The 23,057-nt window shown below is 40.9% G+C and overlaps 2 protein-coding genes across 13 annotated transcripts in view; one reads left to right on the forward strand and one right to left on the reverse strand.

Annotated features, from left to right (window-relative positions):
- The window catches only part of GTF3C1 (general transcription factor IIIC subunit 1), a 43,095-nt gene extending 21,990 nt beyond the window's left edge, over positions 1-21,105 (reverse strand). For 3 of the 7 annotated variants that reach the window (XM_080620063.1, XM_080620064.1, XM_080620061.1), the window contains exons 1-17: positions 20,678-20,955; positions 19,787-19,996; positions 19,445-19,621; positions 16,585-16,728; positions 15,931-16,027; positions 15,342-15,465; positions 12,168-12,326; positions 11,406-11,521; positions 9,687-10,011; positions 7,711-7,922; positions 7,005-7,144; positions 5,301-5,454; positions 4,214-4,317; positions 3,797-3,975; positions 3,160-3,435; positions 2,770-2,915; positions 2,261-2,358 (exon numbers count right to left, since the gene is read on the reverse strand). In XM_080620063.1, coding sequence (XP_080476189.1) covers positions 2,261-2,358; positions 2,770-2,915; positions 3,160-3,435; positions 3,797-3,975; positions 4,214-4,317; positions 5,301-5,454; positions 7,005-7,144; positions 7,711-7,922; positions 9,687-10,011; positions 11,406-11,521; positions 12,168-12,326; positions 15,342-15,465; positions 15,931-16,027; positions 16,585-16,728; positions 19,445-19,621; positions 19,787-19,996; positions 20,678-20,898 — 2,882 coding nt within the window. In that variant the 5' untranslated portion in view covers positions 20,899-20,955. Of the gene's footprint in view, positions 1-2,260; positions 2,359-2,769; positions 2,916-3,159; positions 3,436-3,796; positions 3,976-4,213; positions 4,318-5,300; positions 5,455-7,004; positions 7,145-7,710; positions 7,923-9,686; positions 10,012-11,405; positions 11,522-11,722; positions 11,889-12,167; positions 12,327-15,341; positions 15,466-15,930; positions 16,028-16,584; positions 16,729-19,444; positions 19,622-19,786; positions 19,997-20,677; positions 20,956-21,001 lie in introns of those variants that run through there. The other 4 variants (XM_080620065.1, XM_080620062.1, XM_080620066.1 and 1 more) reach the window with 4 other exon arrangements.
- Positions 21,106-21,156: 51 nt separating this feature from the next.
- The window catches only part of KATNIP (katanin interacting protein), a 67,151-nt gene continuing 65,250 nt past the window's right edge, over positions 21,157-23,057 (forward strand). For 4 of the 6 annotated variants that reach the window (XR_013957097.1, XM_080620068.1, XM_080620071.1 and 1 more), the window contains exons 1-3: positions 21,374-21,484; positions 21,922-21,998; positions 22,454-22,623. Coding sequence is in view for 5 of the 6 variants with exons in the window: in XM_080620068.1 (XP_080476194.1) it covers positions 21,937-21,998; positions 22,454-22,623 (232 nt within the window). In the remaining variant the exon portion in view is untranslated. Of the gene's footprint in view, positions 21,215-21,373; positions 21,485-21,921; positions 21,999-22,453; positions 22,624-23,057 lie in introns of those variants that run through there. The other 2 variants (XM_080620070.1, XM_080620069.1) reach the window with 2 other exon arrangements.

The raw sequence follows: 23,057 nt of genomic DNA on the forward strand, positions 1-23,057 counted from the left end.
GTCTTGCATCTGGGGAGGAACAACCCCATGTACCAGTACAGGTTGGGGATTGACCTGCTGGAAAGTAGTGAAGGGGAAAGGGACCTGGGGGTCCTGGTGGATAGGAGGATGACCATGAGCCAGCAATGTGCCCTTGTGGCCAAGAAGGCCAATGGCATCCTAGGGTGCACTAGAAAGGGTGTGGTTAGTAGGTCAAGAGAGGTTCTCCTCCCCCTCTACTCTGCCTTGGTGAGGCCGCATCTGGAATATTGTGTCCAGTTCTGGGCCCCTCAGTTCAAGGAGGACAGGGAATTGCTTGAAAGAGTCCAGCGCAGAGCCACAAAGATAATTAGGGGAGTGGAACATCTCCCTTATGAGGAGAGGCTGAGGGAGCTGGGTCTCTTTAGCTTGGAGAAGAGGAGACTGCGGGGTGACCTCATCAGTGTTTACAAATATGTAAAGGGTGAGTGTCAGGATGATGGAGCTAGGTTTTTCTCAGTGATGTCCAGTGATAGGGCAAGGGGCAGTGGGTGTAAACTGGAGCATAGGAGGTTCCATGTGAACATCAAGAAAAACTTCTTTACTGTGAGAGTGACAGAGCACTGGAACAAGTTGCCCAGGGGGGTTGTGGAGTCTCCTACGTTGGAGACATTCAAGGCCCGGCTGGACAAGTTCCTGTGTGATGTACTCTAGGTTACCCTGCTCTTGCAGGGGGGTTGGACTAGATGATCTTTTGAGGTCCCTTCCAACCCTTGGGATTCTGTGATTCTGTGAAACCACTGCTTTTTTTAAATACTGAGTTTCAGAATTTCTCAAGTGGTATTTTTGTTTTAATCATCAGCCTATGGAAAACACATAATATCCTCAAGCTCAAAAATCTCCTCAAATCACAAACACAGTTGTTTTAGACAAATACTAACTAAAATTTTGCTAGCAATGAGCAAAATTACCCAGAAGTACCACATAAAAATGAGTTAAACCAGGTCAGAACACCAGCAGATCTGCAGACAATTTAGTGTTATGAAAAGAAGACATGAGTAAGAAAACATGACTGTTAAACATGGGCTGATAAGCCTTCACATGTGTACGTATAAAGAAATAGGCAATGATTCGTGTAGTCAAGGTTGTTTAGAATTACTGCTCCAAGAAACTGCTTTCAGTTGCTTATAGCTTTGGCGGAACAAAACCTGCAACATTTCCCATGCTACATCTCTACTTACATAGCAAAAATGTGGAACTTGCATGAAAACTTCTTCAAGGTCTAGTTTCTGAGAGAGAGTTTGTTAACAAATTTGCTTTGCCCACATTTAACCTCACAAAGACCTAAGTTTTTCTGGGCAGTTAATGAGAATGGCATTTCTCTGGGAGGTCAGGTCATTTGACAAGCCTAGAAATGGTGAAGTAAGTTTGGCTGAGTTAGAAGTTCTACGGGGGGGGGAAAGGGGAGACAACCTGGTTAGATGCCACACCATTTTTCATAAACGCATCAGATGGAGCCCACAGATATCAGAAAATACCATAAATCTAGCTTCCTTGTTACCAAGATTCAGCAAGTAATAGGTTAGAAATTGCAAACCTGAGCTAACCACAAGTTTTGATACTGTCTAGCACTATTCACTCAGCAATGACACGTTTGCAGGTTTGCAAAGTGTTGTATAAACCTCCAACCACCCAAATCCCTATCGTTTGCAATGACTTTCTGGGGAAACTAACACAGTACTGTTAATTCCACATACTCAAATCATAAAATCATAGAATAGTTAGGGTTGGAATCACGTTCCTTTAATGTTGATTTCCCTTCCTATCTTCAGTCCAATCTCAATTTTTAAATCTCCTAGATGAGGAATGGCAAACAATGGCAGATGTGCCCCTGAAAGCCTGAGTAGAAACTGAATGGTATGTATGAGAGGCTGGAACTGGGAAATGTGGCATCTTCTGCAAGATTTATGAAGGACAGCAACATTTAGACTCTATTAAATTCTTAATTTAGCAGCAGTCAGGAGTGTGTTTTATACAGAGTAACATCCTGCTGATGAGTTATGAAGGACAGAACCTCCCAGCTCTCAAACACTGTCTGACAGCATGCATGAATATTGGTTTAGTTTCTTATTACTTTCTATCTGGGAGAGAAAAACACTATTTGGCACACTCTCCTTAGAAGATTGATGATCCTTGTCTAAAGTAACAAAGTTCTCTTTGACACAAACAGGAAATAACTGATAAAACAGTCAAGCACTGTTGTTTCATCCCTAGAGCCATTTACTTTGACTCATCTGCTTACCTTTTGTAGAGAAGCTGCTGTCGGACTGACCTTGGAAGACATCGAATCAGAATGTGCTTTTTTAGGGGGTCATTTAAAAACTCTTCCAGACCATCCACCTAGAATTATTTCAGAAGTTAATAAAAATGCAAAATATAACTATCCTTTTAAGTATCAAGTTTTGCTACCAAAACTGTCTACTGAAATAATTTCTAAGCAAATGTTACTGCTTTTGTAAAATGCTTAAACATTATTCTTGTTAATCAACGAGGCAGAAGATTCAGTAAGATTATAAAAAGCTCTTTGATAAATATTAGCTTAAGAATTTGCAGTATTATAGGGCTATGTATTTTTTTCAGTGTGGCTATAAAAGCAACTAACTTTTCTGTGAAAGACTATCAAGAACTAAGTGAACTCCAATGGCTAGTTTTTAAAACAGAAAAAGAGGATAACTGCTACTGCTTATAGGTATATAGTTGACATCACCCGACTTCAAAGTAAAACGAACATGAAACTAAAAAGCAGTATACCTTGTAGCTGACTTGTACTATCTGAACAAAGACGGAGAGAGGCAAACATAGGAGAATGTCACTGACAAGAGCCCATCCAAATCCAAACTCTCTGTGAAGCGGGAGAGGAGGGACATTGCGCATCCATGATTCATCATCCACATACACTAGGAGCAAGAAGACTGACTGGCTTAGATTCAGACAGGACAAACCTGTTACAGTTGCACTAACAGTTAAAACTCACAGTAAACTGTGAGTGTTCAAGCTGAACATATTAGTCTGAAAATCTACAACATCCTGAAAATTATCTAAACCATTGATTTTCAATCTTTTTTGAAGTACACTTTTACCTTTCTTCAGTGTTTACTACAGACTTTGGCATGGTTCAAGTCAAGATATGCCACTTCTTACCTGTTTGATTAGATAACTCCACTTCAGTCTCCTGTGCTGAGACTTCAGGATTCACCACAGTTGTCATAATTTCTAAGGTCCCATCTGGTTGTGTTTCAACTACAGCTGCATTTCCATCCAGCCCTTCTTTGCTGCCTTTTTTCTCTCCATCACTATCTCCTTTTTGGGGTGCTCCATTTGAAGGGTGTCCATAAATTAAGTACCAGAGAAACATGTGGACCATTTTTAAACGGGGCATTTTGGGAAGAAAGCCAAGAGAACGCCCAAGTCCTGGAACTGGGAGGGAAGATGAAGTAGCAAGCAGAAATTAAAGAGAGGATTACAACAGGAGAAACAGCTACCTCTGTAAAACTGATGTGAAGAAACTGGAAGGAAAGATGAGCAGTTGAAAGTGTATAAGTTACAAATATTAAGTTACAAGTAGTAGTGAATACAAATATCTAGTTTGTAATTGTAAAAAATAAGCAGCTAAAAAACCACTGGGTAGTGAGGCTACTTTAATGTAAATCCAATATTTCTTCTATAAATAAAGAAAAAAAAACCTCACTTGTATCTTAGGAGAGCCCAACATCTGCAAGTGATTATTAATAGTAAAAGGGAAAGTGAAAGATGAAAGAAAAAACCAAGTTAGCTGTACCTGTAACCGGGTGATAGTTTTTTAGCTGTGTTACACCCAATTTGTCATCAGTTTTTCTTGCCCGACTGTTATCAGCATTACATGAGTTTTCTTGTGTTTCTCCTGAAGCAGGAACTGCCTCTTGCCCTAGACCTTCTTCATCAGCCTGGTCCTGGGATGGTGTCTGGGGAACTTTAATCCTGCATTAAAACCAGACAGCAGTTGGGTAAAAATTAAGCTGAGTTCAATCCCTCTTCTTTCCCAACTTCAGCAGATATTCAGTATCTGGCCTCATCTTTGTGCTTCAATTCCTCTGTTCCTAAGGAGCAGCTTTTTCTTTTCTTCTGCTAACTTTGTGTTTATTTCTTCTGCATATTTTTTCATGTCCTAGATAAGCCAAATTCCCCAAAAGCCATCCAAACCATTGCTGCCACTTGCCTGTTTGCAGTGCTTGAATTGGAGATTCGGAAACGCACCTGCTCAATGGCACTTTTTACAAGGGGATCATTAGGACTCACTGAAGGATGCACAACAAACTCTGCCTGTTCAGAGCAGCAGAAAACAAACAACAGGTACTTATGGAGATATTGGCTCTTAATCAGATGCATAAATTATCAGAGATTAATAGACAGTGACAGAGATTAACAGTAGCCACAGTGAAGGAATCCTATGAAGATTTAATAACTCACACAAAATAAACACTTTTGGATGAAAACTCCCATTGCTAGTTTGCATTAAGCAAGAGACCAGACCATGATCTCTGTACCAATAAACTGTTAATGTCATCCCTAGAGCCTCAGTTTTTTTCATTTTTAAAATCTGGAATATTCGGGCAACAAACACCTCATTTGTAAATATTAGAATGAAAGGGATAAATGAAAAGCCATACATCAGAAGGCCAAACTAATACATATTGTTGCTGAAAGTACAGACACAATTCAGATGAGATTTCATATATGCCCTACAGTAATTGTGCATCAGGTAATTTTCAATAGATTCTCTGCCTGCTTATGAAGGTTTCACACTAACGTTACAATGAGAAGCCTCAGCTTTACAACTGACATTTACAGGCATTTTACTTCTACAAACCTCAGTAACAGTGGATTTTTTTTTTTTTTAAATAGATCATGTTTATAAATCTCAACTCGGAAGGCAACTTCTGGATTTCTCATATCCTGTCAGCTTTCAAAAGGGGATTAAATAGAATTGTGTTGCAGCCTGACAGTGCAGGGAGAGAACCATGAATTGCATAACTGATAAGTGGCAGAACTTCTCAGAAACGAGATTCAGAGACTTTGATCTGTGGACTTGGTCTCACAATTATCTGCAGCACAATAACTGAAAGCACTAATCAGGTTTTCACACTAGCTTAGTTTGGGACATGTAGCTCCCGGGCAGCTTGACTGTGGGTTCTGCTACAAAAAATGAAGTCATCCATGTACTTCACTAAAAAGGCCAAAACCACTTTGATAAATCAGAAGGTCGTAAGAAAAGCTGCTGCTACTTCCAGGGCTTGTGTAGTCACCTTTTTACTTATGCCATCTTGAATGACTGTAGTACGATAGACTTTGAGGAGCCCTTCTCGCGCAAGCTTCTGTACCAGTCGTATGATAGACTTTTTGCAGCATTTAGTGGAGACACCTTCTTGCTTCTCTTGATCCATCACCATCTTCTGAAGTCTAAAAGATGCAAAAAAATAGTTTGTATTTTAAGTCCAGCAGTGCTTCCAACTGCCTGAGCAGTTTGTTAGAGCATGTGGGATGAATGGGTATTTCCCTACTTCTAGCAACTACTGCTCACTTTTCCCTTTTTCTGTAAAAAACTACTAACTTAGCTTTAAATTTCAGCTGTAGTTTCTTTGTAATCAAGCTCTTCCTTTTTAGGTGAGAACTGCTCTTCTTATGACAGCAGATTCTCGATGCCTGATTTCTCCATCTATGTCTATAGTGTAATTATGAATCCAGGCTCCCTAAGGTTAGGAAAGGCTACAGCTTTTTTAGGTGGTGATTAAACATATGCACTTTATATTTCTATTTGTGAGCTCAGTTCAGCTTGGGGCAGAAAGAATTTATTTACTGGCATCCAGAGTTCAGAAATTACACATGTATTCACAATACAGATATACATACCCAATCATTTGAAGCCAGCTCACTTCTTCCTTTGCAGCAGTCTGCAGCAGCTCACTCACACCCTACTTTCTTATTGCCTGCTTTTATTCTCTTTTCTACGTCCTGGTAACTAACATAATCGGAGTGAGAACCCAGCAAATTTCCTTCACAGAGACTGGGGAGGGGCAGAACCTTCACCAATGCTGAGGAAACCTGTGACCTACCTGTTGGCAGCACTAAAAGGGAAAGCAGAGAGCTGACATATTTTCTGATCTCGTGCTTGGATGAGACTAGATCAATGGGTGATGAGGCTGGTGCCAGAAGACAAGGCTCTAATTTTATAACACTTTTATAACATCTGCAACTGAACTACTTGACAGAGGGTTTCAAAATTCTCAAACCAGAGGAGAATAAGGCCATGATTTCTTATCTATAATTCCTATACTAAATTCCTGCCAATTTGGAAGCTGGGACTCCAGGAGAGCACCAGAATTTTGATTTCTCTTTGGTGGTGAATCTTAGAAGACTGAAAAACATTGTAACATTCAGGGAAGGATCTTTAATCCAGACAAGGCAAGTCAGGAGAAGACACAGAACTGTACCACTTAAAACTGCAAAGAAAAGCACTCTTTCAGGACCCTGATAGAATCCTTGTGACCACTGATGACTGACTGACATCATGAACCTCTACAGTCCATGACAGAATAAAACACAAACAATTTTTGAAACCATGCAGAGATAAAACCTATGCAGATGACAGAATCCTCAAGCAGGGAAGTGCTGTATCTTACTATGTGACCCCAAGCACCAGCATATTGTGAACAGAGACAAATGTTCTCCAATCTCTGTTTATGGGACATATACTCTGTAAAAATTCACTAGTGTAATTATCTGCAAAGAACTATTACTGCTTCCAAACAGCTGTTTTAATTTTTAAGATTCAGTATAACTGCAGCCCCTCACACCTTCCATGTGCCATCATCTCCAACATTATAGCCTAGAGTTCCATCAGGGACAAGAAACAGCACCACTGGAATAAGCACATAGATTGCTTGCTAAAGTAGTGCTTCTACTACCAAAATGCATCAGGACCCCCGGACACTGTTTTCAGAGGGACTCACGTGAACAAGCTTTCAATTAGCCGGAGGTTTCGAACAGCTTCCACAATGAGATTGCGGCGCTTCAGCAGCCTGTATGTTTCATGAGGTCTCTCCACTGCGGTAGCTTTGGAACGCTTTTCCTTCTTTTGGCCACACGTCTTCTAGTGCACAGTATGGACAAAATACAAATTTTACATAACCTATTCAATGTCTTCAGCCTAACACTGGTTCTTCCCACAGCAGCAACTGTGGAATTGAGTTTTAGTGTATTTATTTGTAACAAACTAGTCAGATGAGGATTATCTTTTAACTCCCTATCACAGGGAGGGAACAGAACAGATGATATGTAGCACTTGTGTACACAGCAGACATTAAGTGATGACATGCATTAAGTCAACACATGGAATTTGGAGAGCACAGGGAACTAACCCACAACTGTATTTTGGACATCCACCTTCCTATCTCCTGGAATAACTTTCACTTATAACTCCAATGCAGCCAAAATATGAATGTACTTTGAATTAAAAACCCCAAAACAAAAAAAAACCACCAAGAACAAAAAAATCATGAAACCCCCAAATAAACAAAAAGAGAAAAAAAAAACCCAAACCAAAACCCCAATCCCATAAATTAATATAAAACTATAGCTTGAAGGCTTGCTGTGAAAGTGCGTAACTTAGCTCGGACAGGTGTGCCAACAAGAAGGCACTCAAACATGTGATCTTACCTTAGGGTCTTCAAGACTGACCTCCTCCACCACAGCCACATCCCCATCTTCATCAGTGGAAAGAGCACACGTTGACAGATTGGACTCCTGCTTTAGAGTTTCCAAAGTAGAACTCTCCCCCAAAACACTGTCTGGGAGCTCATCAGGCTCTTCAAGAATTGGAGGGGAAGGCAGCTTCTTCCCTGGAGGCTTCACAGCTGTTGGCTTTGAGCCTGGTTTAAGAGCAAACAGCCTTGTAATTATTCTGCTATCACAATGCCCTGTAAAAGTTCAGCTTCTCTTGCTATAAAAGGCGTTCCCCCATCCACAATGCAGGTAACTGCACTTAAAAGCATTCTGCTACATTTTTCACCTATTCTTCTACCCTGCTGGAAGCAGTGGTTTGACAATGAATGACTGCATTCAGCCTTCAAAATGAAAAGTTTTTAAAAAGTGAGCTCCCTGTCATCGGGTAATTCTCTACATGCAGAAGCCTCTTCATAGCAGCCATAGAAGACCATGAAAGGCCAGATTAGCTTATCCAGAAACTGCTGTCTGAAGAAAGGAGAGTTTCTGTCACAAAGATTCTCAAGTTCTGCCAGAAACCTGACTTCTCTGACTCAAAGCAGAATGAGGACAAGGATTTAGTGTTACTCCAAAGATAATCTACAAAAGAAATGGTGATCTGTTCTCCTCTTTTCCTTTGGAGTTTCACAGACAAGCTGTAGGAACATACAAATAGTTAAAATAAAGAAAATTAAAAAATAAACCACCATATCCTCTTAAACATATGTCCCAAAAGGCTGGTAGCTTTCACATTATGATGTTCCAAATAGCTAAAGAAAAAGACGAAGCAATTAGCTTCGGGGACAAGGTATTTGTTACAATACGTTTAGGCAAGTAAGGCTATGGGTCAAGGCATCCCAAGCCCATTGCTGCTGAAAGCAGTTACCATCTTAATCTGGTCTCAGACATACTACTCTATGTATACTCATCCCACTTGAAGGTCTGCATCAGTACATGAATAAATACATTTTGCACACTCTAAGGCTCAATACCCAGACATTTCCAACTGAAAAAAAAACACCTGCTGCTAAAAGGGAAAGAATTTTATGTTGTAAGTAAAAAATGTTATCTGGCTGTGCTGTCAGCTCCTGTGCCATTTCCCACACCTAAGATGACATTTACATATCCAGTGGAATGAAATGATGTGTTTTAATGAGGGAGAGCCTGCCTTTTTCCTTAGTGAGGAGGAAAGAAAATATTTCAAGAAAGACAAAACGTGGTCAAATCCACTTTAAAATCTTCAAGGACTTTAAAAGCTAAAGCTCTGTGAAGATGGTGCTCTCTGATGGGCACAGCCTGAGCTGTAAGATATTCTGAAAACGAGAGTCCATGACAGATACCTTCTCAGTTCATCACAGAACACCCAAGGCAGATACAAAATTTACTCAAGGATGCTATTCTCCCAGCAGCATAAGCCAACCTGACTGCTAGCTACCATGATCTCCTCACTATGCTGGTTTTCAGCCACACAATCCTGCCTCCTTTCTTGCAACAGTTTCAGAATTTACCTGACCCTCTGCAGAATCATTTCAGCCCTTTACACCATAAGAAAGAAAAGTGAACACTCAAGCAGTATGGTGTGTGAGCCCATTTCATTTGCATGGGGAAGAGGAGAAGAAATGGTACAGGGGCAAGGAGAAGCAATTACCTTTTCAGTGATGAGTGATAACCATAAACACTATTTGGTACACAAACACCAGACCACAATTCAGCCCTGAGAATCTCCAGAGATTACTGCTTAAGAGAATTCCAAAATGTAACAATTTTGGGGAATGAGAACATAAAACCCCCCATGGAAATAATCAAGTAAGTGCAAAGATAAATATATGACCAAAAGCTTTAATGGAAGCTTACAGTATTTTTTTTTTTCTTTAATAAAGGATCCATAAGAAAAATGCAAGGTTCCCCCAAATTTCAAAATCATGATCTACCTTTAGCTGGTGTTGACTGATGGGTATCATCTTGGAAACTTAATTTCGACGGAGAACCAGAGTTGGCCTTCTGACCTTTCCTTCTCTTCTTGCCATCTTTCCCTTCTTCTTCATTGTCAGACTCGGAGACCAAAGTATCATCTTCTCCTGGAGACACATCTTCTGCAGGTGGGGAATCTTCTGGCACTGGAGCCAAAGTAACTGTAGCTAGCTGCTCACTCCTAGCCTTCTCTCTCTCAAACTGACGGTTTAAATCACTCTCCTCTGCAAAAATGTATGAAATATACTTTGTTGTCCTTTGCCGACCTTCATCCTCCATAAAACCCTAAGGAATAGTTGGAACATTATTTTTCCACCTTATTTCTCCATTCTTGCAGCGTTCTTCAACATCAACAGTGACAAAGTTTTCTAACTGCTCTTGACTTACATTAAAATATATCATGGTATTCTCCTTTTTTTTTTTCTAAATAACAAAAATGTTGACTCACTTAAACATACAGAAATCGAAAGAAACACCAAGCTTGAAAAAGAAATCAATCTGCGTTATTACCTGCATACTAGAATGAAGCGCCTACAGTATGTGGGATGTAGAAAAGTCTAAGGAAGAACAAACTATATGTATTCAGACTAAAATGGAAAAATTTTAGATATTCTATATAGGGTTTGTTGGGTTTTTTTAATTCTACAGAACCTTTTACCAAATGACAAGCTCTTAGTAAAAATATTCTCTATTGATGGGAGATAGCAATTATCCTGCCTTTGTGAAAAGGGGCAGATGGGTGCATGTGAGAAATGACAGCTGAATTTTGTTTCTGAATTTTGTTTCAACAAAATTCATCTTGTTCAAATTAAAAAAAAGAAATATCTGAAAATAATGAGTTTCATCATCGTAACCTCTAAAAGAAGAAACTTTTTTTTCCAGATTTCACTGGTATTTTCAAAAAGCAAGTAGATGAATGATTTTAAAAGTACAAAGGGTCTCCAACAAGATCTTTCAGTAGAGGATCTTGCAAAACAGAAGTCTTGTAGCCACAGATTAAGCAAAGAGGCTATTTTGAGTTGAGAAAAATCTCAACTCATGAAGTAACAGCCCCCAGGTCACTTGGGTTACCACTGATTGTACAGTGAATTATTTAAGTAAGTCATTTGGACCAGGTGAAGCAGGGCTGATGCCAATTTCTCTGCCCCATCTCTTTTTGGAGGGCAGATCTGTGTCATGGGAACAGTGTTTCTCTGGAATGCTGTGAAGCAGCATCCAACAGAATCCCACCAGCTGGTGTGGATCACCAGAATTCATGCTCCATACAAACAGAAAATATGGGGCCATGTGCATTCTTCCCCATGATCTTTATTACTTAAGCATCCAGTCACAAACCAACGTAAAATACTTGTATGTGTGGGTCAGCCAGCTATTGCTATTAGATGTCAAGGCAGCTAACTAGGAAACAATAAAGAAAAGGTATGTGAGAGGAGCAGATATGCTACCTTCTAACAACTAGGCTTAGTCTTCACACTACAGAAGGTTACAATCTTAATGCTTTTTGAATGCTTAGGTCTTATATACCTTTTCCTCAATTGCAGTCATACGCTTTTCAATCTTATCAGGGCTCTTTCACTGTCAATTCTTAAATTGCTGTTTCTATTGTTTGAGGTTAACAGTGTTATAACACATTACCACAGTAACCACAATTGTATCTCCAGTTTCAATAAGCATCTTACCTTGACAACTTTGTACCTCTCCAAAAGACGACACAGCATCCTTGATTCGAGCTTCCCCACATTCATAGCCAAGCGAATTTCTGCCTGAGAAATACCTTTTGTTCCCCTACTTTCAACTGTTTCAGAAAGGAAAACAAATCTCAGGGAAAGAATTTCATGCAATTAAATATACATATATTTGTATATACATTTATATTTGCTCTGAATAACTGAATATGCCAGAATTATATATTATAACATTCCCCACTAACAACTAAAGATATTTTCACAGACATATACAATATACAGTCAAATACTGTCATAAAACACAATTTTACCTGAAGTAGTGCCCCAGCAGAATGAGGTTTGAAGGCGATAGCTTCAGATTAAAAGCAGGGGTGAATTTTTCCCCTGACAGCTTTCCATAGTTAGATATTAATTTCTCCATTATGAAATTAAAAGAGATGGAAGAAGAAACAACACCATTTCATTCAGAATCTTTTCCCACCCCACCACAACATCCCGGTTTTGCCATGCCGTTTTATTTGAGTGGTATCGGTAAGCTTCCAGGAAGGGCTAAGGCAGCACCTATAGCTTCAATCTAATTTGAACATAAAGCTAATCTTCTCCATGAAAACTTGACAATTCCCAATATTTAAAGAGCAATCAGAACTTAAAAAAAACCCCAACAAACCAAACTCACAATACATACCTTTCTTATATACATACAAGGAGTAAGAAGGGAATGGGAAAAATCTTAGGATGTCCTACTACATCACCTACTTAGCTCATAAGCCTGGGTGAGCATATCCCTTTCGCAAACAATATCCACAGGCTGAACAGCTTTTGTGATGATCTCTTCTTCATCATCATCGTGATATTCTTCCATTTTCTTTTTAAATTCCTTTACTAATTTAAGGCAACGGACCATGACATCAGTCCCTGTGAACACGAATGTTAGTAACAACTCTTAACAAAACGCAGCAGGTGGTGCACATATTTAAACCATTTTATTTTTCAGCAACATGAATAAGTAGCAGTGGAATGGGGAACAAATGACCAAAGACAACTGTTTATCTCTAGGAAAGCTTGGCAACAGCTTTTCCCTATATACAAATCTGCCAAAATACTGCCTAGCTGAATTTGAGGTGCTCCAAACCTTCATGTGCACATCACCATTAAGGCTGCCCAACAGGAGAAATTTCAAAAGCATAAATAAATCAATTAAAGGGTTAACTGTTGACTCACCATATTACATCTTCAGAGCACATGTGACTGTGAGATAACTCATTGGGTATAAGAACACTCCTTTATTTCCCTCTACAGACTCACTTTCTATAAATGCAATTCATATAATGAAAGAAACCCATATATCTGAAGATACAGAATCCATACAGTAAGCTACCTGGATGCAAAACTGCTCCTTAACACAGGATTGCCTTTCCTCAGCAAATGATCAAAATGGGTACAAGTTGGTGGGCCCTACCATGTCCTGCTGCAAGTTCCCAATATTTAATATTCACAGGACCTAAAAGAACTGTCAGCTTATTGTTTGTCCTTGCACCTTTTTCTGTATTTGTGTGCAAGCATGTTGGAGGAAGCGTACACCAGAACATACTACTGCCCACCAGCCACTAGAATCTCATACATGACCAAATTCCACATCTTAACATGTTAATGTGCACTTTCTGTGCTGTAGTAACTCTCCACCTACTTTTCTATGAGACCCCAGAAGGGTAGAGTGGGGACAGATGACTTCAGGTGAGCTGCAGCAAATCTGCTCCCTGACCTACAATCATCAGCATCACCTTGCTCCTGCTGAACAATTTAAGAGACTGGTAGTAAACTACAACCAGGTTACTGCACACTGCCCGCTTATCAAGCTGCAGTGATTCAGCAGCTACTGCAGAAGTAGCCAGTTCATCCTGCAGCAGTGGCTGGGAACATCTACAGCCATCTCTACTCCTCTGGTACCGCCCTGCTGTGAAAAATGCCAAGTGAAAGCTTGGTTGAAATCATTAAGGTTACAGCTAATGAATTTTGTTTTATGCATGTATCTGATCACTTACTGAAGCTTAGCCAACATGAAGTTAATCCCAGTAATTTAACCATGTGACTGAGCACCACGACAGATGATTCCATTATTTTTTCCTCAATCTGAATCCTTTTCCTGCCAGTATTCTAAGATACTGTTTTAGGGTAGTAATTAAATGCTGACACTGCGGTAGGGCTGCAGGCACTGTTATTATGTCCTCTGTATTTCTACAGCCTATTAGCTTTCACTTGAAGCAGTATTTGAAAACAAACCCCCACCACTTCCCCAAAAAACCAAACCAAACCCACAAACCAAATCCTCACCAAAACCAAAACACAAATTCCTTTTACTTTAGCTTTTACTCCCTAATAATGTGCTTCTCTGCCGTCATCCTGAGTGCATCCCACATATTTCTATCTGCTTTCCTGTTTAACTTCAGAGATTAAACTATCTTGATCTCCAATGAAAATCAGGTATTATTAATTCATCATAGTTTAATACATAGTGGTCTTTAAGGTATTTGTGTGGCTTTTCAGCTTTTCAGTCTGCAAGATGAAATTACCATTCAAGTGAAAGATTCATCAAGTGGCATATTTCTGATGATCTTAAGTAGTAAATGCAGCTGCCATCATGCCAATCTCTGACAAACCTGAATCATCTAGGTGGGTTGCCACTAAGCTTATAAATGGACTTGTGTTTCCTTGTCTTGTAAGTAAATACTTTAATTGGAAGTTAGATGTTCTTACTACTGCTTATAAACTCTTTTAGAAATACTATCTAGTCTTTTGTGGTTTATTTGCAAGTGTATTCAGCTCATTAGAACATCTCTGCATGTCAGTGTGAGGAAGCAAAACCAAATACAACCTGGGTGTAATACCACTCGAAGACAGTCTAAGAAAGAAAATAAGTTTTTGTCAATAACTATGCTCAACAGCGTGGCTAAAGCTACCTCTGTTGTGCAAGCCTCTGTGTACTGAGACACTTCCTCAAACTAGGGTACGTTAACTATGTACAACAGGTATTTTGTAAAAATTAGATTATAATTTCCCCCATGTATTTTATTTTATTCTTATCTATTCTAGAATATTCTTTATGATCTCTACTGCCGTCCTGAAACTATGAACTTAAATTCTCTTGTGTAATACTCCCTCTGATATCAAGGGAAGGAGGTGAACCTGTGTATTTCATGACAACTGAAGTTGTTCAATCACTCACTTACTCAGTATGAAGTGATAGATTTCTTTATGAACCATGCTAGCAGCTGTACCTACTTTTGGCTGTTGCTTCTCTTTGTCCACAAACCTCTTGAATTTGAATTCAAAACTAGTTATGCATTAAACTATCCCCCAGCAGACTATGGCTTTTTTGAATAGTACTTGTTGGCTATCTTGCTTACTTCAAGAGTTCCAAGGTAGTGCTGTAGAAGCTTACCTTCATCATTTGATACTAAACTTTCCACAGAAACTTTGTATTCTCATGACTTTGAGCAAAAGTCAGAATTTCAGCAAAAGCTGTAACTAAGATGGTCTGTTTCTTTAGCCTATTTCATAATAGCCTTTTCTGTTTTACTTAACTTGTAATATATTTTTGTCAAGTTTATTGATTTGCCATTCAAACAGAAAGGTCAGCAGACTGCTCTTTGTTCCTGCTCTCTGTATTAGTGTAAGCAGTTTTACTAGCAGTCGCAATCAACTGAAACAGCTTAAGCTGATACACAACAAACTTGCCTCCAGTCATTTCTTAAAAACCTGGAACAAACGCCTAATTCAAGTGGGCTGCAGTATTCTAGCTTTATTAACACATTTCTCCACATAACTGCATAGGCAGATTTTCACTTACACATCTTTACTATTTGAAGCTTATAGATAGAATGGTATCAATGTAATTACACAAAAAGAAAGCAAAGATATGATTCTAGCTACCTTTCTTTGTCTTGTAGGGTCCTCCACCGGGGTGTATATCTCGTAATGGGATGGATACTACCTTGGCTAGGCCAGCATTCATCATATATTGATACAGACGTTTGAAGGTTCTTTCACAAAGACCCTAACACAAACAGAAATGACAAAAGTTATTGTAGCCAAAAAGTCTCACTTGTAGGTGATTAGTATCAAAGACATTCATACTGCCTCTTCTTAAATCACAGTATTGTGGAGTAGGATACCAAAGAAGGATCTTAAGTCCTGCTAGTGCAGACACCAGGCAGAGCACAAGAGGCTTCTGGAGCATGTTCTATCCCTCTGACTCTACTGTCCAAATAAGCAGCAGCACTGCAAGTCAGAATAGCATGTTGATATCCACTGACAAACTTTTCTGAATCTGTGGACTGAATAGAACTCCTTCATTATGACAAACAGCAACTTGATGTAGTAGGTTTGTAAGAGCCTTCTTTTGATATTTTACCTCCAAATTTTGTGCAACTTAAAAGATCAGGCAGTGCAAATCACTGCCTTTGATACTTATCATCATGATTCTACATCAGTGAGAATTTGAAAGAGTAATGAATCTCACCAGTTCTTCCCTCAGGTTTCCTAATGTCTCCATCTGGTTTGAACGAGCACTTAGCATACTTGAGAGCTTCTCCATCAGAATATCGTATTTGCTCCTCCTAACCAAGAAAATGATTTTACATGTAAGGATGCATACAGCTTTATAAACATGAGTTGTACCTTTACAAAAGGTCACTCGCTAGGGTGAAGTGTGCTCGTATGCTGAAGTGTTTTAGGAATTACAGGGTTTTTCCTTCTGTGCATAGCACTAAGAAGAGACTTCAACTGAGGTAACAGTGACTAGCCCAGGCTGTTACTTCATTGGCAATCCACAGAAGTACAAGTTTTAATTACAAAGAAGACAGGAAAACAAAAAAATCTATTAGAAATGCATATGAAGTGAGAACAGTCAAAATTAACAGAAAGATTAGTGCCACAATATGAAGAGTTAGGTTTATGCAGGAAGGTGAGAGGAACTAAAATACCCTTACTGTATACAGCTCCAAGACAAGTAAGTTTTAAACTGTCCAGCATTCAGAAAAGGAGTTAATGAAGAAATTCAGAAGAGTCAATAGCAGGAAACTGTGATGGTTCTGTGACAACAGAGCAATCTTCCATCATCATAAAAGGTCACAATCTAGTCAGGAGATCTTTAAAACACCTGACTGGCACATACCTATCAACATGAAAGCGAGTCAGAAGCAGAAGAATTGAGTGTTGCTGTGATCCACTTGGTAGTCTTATGACATGGGACTGCATTGTTATGAGACCATTTCTGTCCAATACTCTTCGGTGATAATGAATTTTTCCAGCATCCACTCTAAAGAAAAGATGGCAAGATATCTATAGGCATAGCAACTTCTGCAAATCAATTCTAATCCCAAAACACTTTACCTAAATTATCTATGGTCTTGGCAACATATGTTAATTATCAAAATGACAATCTCAAAATTAGGAACTGCCAAAATTAAGATTAACTATGAAAATCAATTTCACAGGTTATCCAATTAAACAGAGAGAAACACCTCCAGTTTTAACCTACAGTCCCTATGCATAATCAGTGTCATGGCATGGTTTAGTGAGACAGCTGAACCATCACTGTAGTCCCATGCCCTCCTTCTCCATCCTCTCCTAACTCCCGGCTACACTGCAATCACAGCCCCCCTGGCAGTAACTTTGATATTCATCTCACTCCATTTTCAGCTGCCTTAGGCAACTGAACTGACAGAAAAGTACTCACAAAATATTTCCTCTCTGCACCCATCATCTTAGTTACCTAAAAGAGCTTCCTAAGTGACAAAAAAACAATGCCAGTGTGGTTTACAAGCTTCATCTCCTAAAAGCAGTGAATCCTTAGCAGCAATGCTAATATTCTCCAGCACTCCACTACCAGGAATTCCTCAAGCAGCTGTGTAATGCTCCTCTATTCACAAAATACATGGTCTAGTTTGGGAGCTGGTAACTCAGGCTGCTGTTCTGGTAATAGAGGAAGATGTTGCGAATAAAAGACAGACTAGTGACAACGTGGGCCCTCTCTGGAAGCTATCAGGAGAACTGCCTACCCTGGATTTGGAGAAGGCTGAGGTTCTTAATGACTTCTTTGCCCCAGTCTTCACTGGCAAATGCTCTGACCACACCACCCTAGTCTTGGAAGGCAGACACAGGGACTGTAAGAATGAAGACTGTAGGCCCACTGTAGGAGAGGATCTGGTTCGAGACCATCTTAAAAACCTGAACATGCACAAGTCCATGGGACCTGAGGAAATCCACTTGCGGGTCCTGAAGGAGCTGGCAAATGAAGTTGCTAAGCCACTGTCCATCATATTTGAAAAATCATGGCAGTCAGGTGAAGTTCCCGATGATGGGAAAAAGGGAAATATAACCCCCATTTTCAAGAAGGGGAAAATGGGTGACCCGGGGAACTACAGACCAGTCAGTCTCACCTCTGTGCCTAGCAAAATCTTGGAGATTTTCCTGGAAGGCATGCTAAGGCACATGAAGAACAAGGTGGTTGGTGACAGCCAGCATGGCTTCACTAAGGGGAAATCCTGCCTGACCAATTGGGTGGCCTTCTATGATGGGGCTATGAAACTGATGGACAGGGGCAGAGCAGTTGATGTCATCTACCTGGACTTGTGCAAAGCGTTTGACACTGTCCCGCATGACATCCTTGTCTCTAAACTGGAGAGACATCAATTTGATGGGTGGACCACTCGGTGGATAAAGAACTGGCTGGATGGCCGCACACAAAGAGTTGTCATCAATGGCTCCATGTCCAGCTGGAGACCGGTAACGAGTGGTGTCCCTCAGGGATCGGTGTTGGGACCGGTCTTGTTCCAACATCTTTGTCGGTGACATGGACAGTGGCATTGAGTGCACCCTCAGCAAGTTTGCCGATGACACCAAGCTGTGTGGTTCAGTTGATACACCAGAGGGAAGGGATGCCATCCAGAGGGACCTTCATACGCTTGTGAGGTGGGCTGATGCCAACCTTATGAAGTTTAACCATGCCAAGTGCAAGGTCCTACACCTGGGTCAGAGCAATCCCAGGCACAGCTACAGGTTGGGCAAAGAAGAGATTCAGAGCAGCCCTGCAGAGAAGGACTTGGGGGTGTTGGTTGATGAGAAAATGAACATGAGCCGGCTTCAGTGTGCGCTCGCAGCCCAGAAAGCCAACTGTATCCTGGGCTGCATCAAAAGGAGCGTGACCAGCAGGTCAAAGGAGGTGATCCTGCCCCTCTACTCTGCTCTCGTGCGACCTCACTTGGAGTATTGTGTGCAGTTCTGGTGTGCTCAACATAAAAAGGACATGGAACTGTTGGAACAAGTCCAGAGGAGGGCCACGAGGATGATCAGGGGACTGGAGCACCTCCCGTATGAAGACAAGCTGAGAAAGTTGGGGCTGTTGAGCCTGGAGAAGAGAAGGCTGAGTGGAGACCTCATAGCAGCCTTCCAGTGTCTAAAGGGGGCCTATAAGGGTGCTGGTGAGGGACTATTCATTAGGGACTGTAGTGACAGGACAAGGGGTAATGGGTTCAAACTTAAACAGGGGAAGTTTAGATTGGATATAAGGAAGAAATTCTTTACTGAGAGGGTGGTGAGGCACTGGAATGGGTTGCCCAGGGAGGTTGTGAATGCTCCATCCTTGGCAGTGTTCAAGGCCAGGTTGGATGAGGCCTTGGGTGGCATGGTTTAGTGTGAGGTGTCCCTGCGCATGGCAGGGGGGTTGGAACTAGATGATCTTAGGGTCCTTTCCAACCCTAACTATTCTATGATTCTATGATTAACCCAACAGACAATCTCTGGTTCCATGAAAAAATGTCAGGTAACATAATGAACTCAAGGAAGAGATCAGTACACTTTAAGCAATACAGGCTCTAACAACCCAGTGCTCCTGGTAGTAAGGATGAGACACTATCAATACAAATGAGAGTTTAAATCAATACATAGGAAGTCTTAAGTGGACAGATCTTTATAGACAGCCAGTGGAAACTTATTAGCTTTGATTTCATTCATATAGCAAGACATAAACTTACTTGAAAGCCCCACTGTGAAGGTCTCTCTGAAGCTCTCCTTGCCACCTAGCACGGCCTAAACGCTCCAGAATACAGTAGGAGAAGTCTGGGAGCTTTAAGTCAGGGTCCCCCTCCCAGCCTATCAAAGCTCTGTAACGCTGGTCTTGGGAAGCAACAATGACTAGCTTCTCTCCCCATCTACAAAACAGTAGGGAAAGCAATAAATTATTATTACTGCAATAAAAACACAGAGATCACTTACCCCTCCAAACACCACTCCTGATATAATCTGCGCAAACTCAGTGAGGGCTAAATTTTAAAACTGAAGTTAATAACCTTTATAAACACAAAAATGTCACTCACTTTTCAATAGCTTCTACATAAGTATAACAAGGCTGCAAATCCTTCTTCCTTATTTGATCAGTGATATCTACTCTCTCTTTAAAATACTGGCAGGAACCTTGGATGCCATCTTTATTATCCAAAATCATGTGGACAGGATAAATATCATCCAGAGGAACAGGATCTCTTTTGGTTTCTAATATTCCTGTTTCAAGGTCTATTTCTTCATATCTGAAATGAAAGCACAGAGCCAACATTTAACCGAGAAAGAGGAATTTGGAACTGAAATATAACACAAACAATGCTGATATGAAATATCTTGGGAAAATGAAATTCTTTTGAAACCTCAAAGCTGGAAAAACACAAAGCACAGAGCAGCACTCCTCAAGCAAGACCAAACCTTATCAGTAAGCAGAGTGTATGAAGCAGGAGAAGGGGAATACATTATCCAGTCTTCAAAAATTCAAGGATATTTAAGTGGTGAGAATAAAAAAAACACATACAAATACTAGTTGCAGAAAAGGAAAACAACGGGTACATCCATGCTGATGACCTGGGACATATATTCTGCTTGTAGATAAGCGGCAAATAGTCATTTGACTACTTATTTGAGCAGAAATCTAGCCAGGACTACTGCACAGGTCTCCTCCACAACAGACTTCAAACCCCCACTTCCTCCTGCCTGCCGCCAACCAGCCCACTTCGGCGTTCCTTCAGCTAAACCCGAGCGGCTCCGGGGAACGAGCAGAGGCGGCACGGGCAGCCACCAGGGCGGCCGAGGAACCAGCCAGGCCCGATTAACCCCGTAAAGAAGCGAGCCCTCCCTGTAAGGCACCCGGCCCAGCGGGACAAGGGAAGCGCGGCGGCGCAGATCGGCGAGAGGGGCGCACCGTCCCCCGGAGCGGCCCTCACCGGTCGTGCAGGCGGAGCGGCGGGCGCGCCAGCGGCAGCAGGTAGAAGCTGACACTGGGCTGTGCGCTGAGCGCGGCCCAGAGGAGCTGCTGCGTGGCGGGCTCCAGCGGCAGCGGGAAGGGCGGCGAGCGGGTGCCCAGACGGTACCACAGCGCGCCCAACGTGATCCCGTCCAACCCCTCCAGAGCCACCTCATCCAACATTGCCCATAACGCCTCCATGCCCGCCACAGCTTCCGGGCCGCGCGAAGGAAGTGAGATCACCTCCGCGACGGTAACCAAGGAAACGTACAAACAGGGCCGCGGCGGCGCGGCCCGGCCCTACCCGGCCGCCCCTCTCCGAGTTGTGGCTGGTTCTGTGTTCCGCCTGGCTTTGTGCCCGTTTCTCCCGGTCCCGGGGCTGTGTCGGCGCTGCGCAGGCGGGCAGGACGTGCGGCCCCGCTCTGTCGATCGGGAGGGCTGTTAGATCAGCCCGCACGCTGCGTTATCTCAGCCGGGCCGCGGGACGGGCAGTACTGTAGCAAAGAGCCCGCAGTCGGTAAGAGATCGAATATGTTTAGAGGGAGGCTTGGTTGTTCGTTTGTGGTGGGTTGGTTTTTTTTTTTCATTTGTTTATTTTTTTTGTTCGGTCGTGGTTTTTTGTTTGTTTGGTTTGGTTTGGTTTTGTGCAGGACTAAATTGAGCGTTCTGGTGGCAAGTTTAAGCTTCTGAGTGTGTAAGACGGCACCCTCTCACAAGTTGCAGCAGTTACTCTGGGATAATTGGTGGGGACTGCTGGAACAGTTCATTTTCCTGAAAGGCAAGCAAGGTAAAATATTTTATTAAACAATTTAAATGTATACAGCCTCTAGAAGTAATAATAATTAATTAATAGAATTAACACAGTTCTAGAATTAACTGACCTTATGAGCAGTAGCAATTCAGGAAAATCATCCTACAGCTGAGCTTTGGGCATGCGCCTTTCAGCTTGTGCCCCATAATTGACTTGATTGTCAGTTCATGGATTATAAACTTGTATTTTTATCTATTTGGTAGGTGGCGAAGGGTTCTGAAAAATATGTAAAACGAATAAAGTTTCCTCTGTTCTTCAGGAATTTCGTTCACTGCACTGACAATTTCATGCTTTGTAGAAGAAGGAACTTGTTTCAGTTTGTGGTATTCTTGTCTATTGAGGGTGCAAAGCCAGTAGTACTCTGTAGTAAATAATTTCTATGCTTAAGTGTGACAATTAAATTCTTATTTCAGTTTTATATTAAGGACATGGTGACTGACTTTGATGAAAAACATGACGAATATTTAATATCCCTTCAGCAGAGAAACCGGTAAGATACGGAATTGTTACCACCACTGAGGATGTAGTATCAGTTGTGCACTAATATAGTATCTAATATCAGCAGTTGTGAAAGTTAGTTTAAGAACATGCTTTTTAAACTTGTGATGCAAAGTCTGACTTGCTGTGCCGTAAAGCATTTAGTGATTCTCTTTTCTTTGTTTGCCAAGTATATCAAAGTTTTTATGTCTAGAGGAGATCACAATATTTTTTCAGCATACTTGAAAATATAGACAAATTTATTAATAAAATAGTCTGGGTTTCTTTTCCTATGGCTTAGAGGGAAGATTTTTGTCTTGTGAACTGGAAACATATTTTTCGGTTTTGAGACATCGTATGGTTTTGGGACATCATATGGCCAAAGTGTCATCAAACCATATCTGACTTTATGTGCATGCTTATCTGTGCACTGCATAAGGATGAATTATATTATCCTTTCTATTTCAGGTTACTGGAACGTTTAAAAAGAAAGGATCCCCTACAAATCAAACTGGAGCAGTTAGAACGAGGATTTTCTCTGTATCTGAATGGAGCTAATTCAGAGCGGAGAAATTACCGTAGAAAAATCAAATCACATGGCTGCCTTAAAAATGAGTTAGAGACCACCAGGACAAAGGGTGAGTTACGTGGGTGTTTTCCAGAGATTTTAAACATTTTCTTATCAGAGCTGTAGTTCAGTTGTGTGATTACTGGTCAGGCTATGATAAAGTAACAGCAGCATTTGAGTTTGGTGAAATGAAATTCCATGGCATTCTCATCAGAGTACTTAAGCTGATTGTGCGTAAGAGGTGGTGTCTGCAACACCCTATCAATTTCTCAGTTGATCCCTGACTAATTACAAAGTTTAACTTCCCTGCTTCTCTATTTGTTAAACAGTTATAACTAAAGCTGGAAGATTAGAAATGTGCATAAACTGTCAGTGTCACATGATGGTAAACCTTTCTTTAATATATAACACTGTTAATAGGCTTTAAAATCTGATGGACTTCAGTGTTATCTAAGTCTGGTGTCCTGTAGACAAATTACGTTTGATGACACAGACTATAATCAA

This window comes from Psittacula echo (assembly GCF_963264785.1).
Source record: "Psittacula echo genome assembly, chromosome: 5".
Lineage (NCBI taxonomy): Eukaryota > Metazoa > Chordata > Aves > Psittaciformes > Psittacidae > Psittacula > Psittacula echo.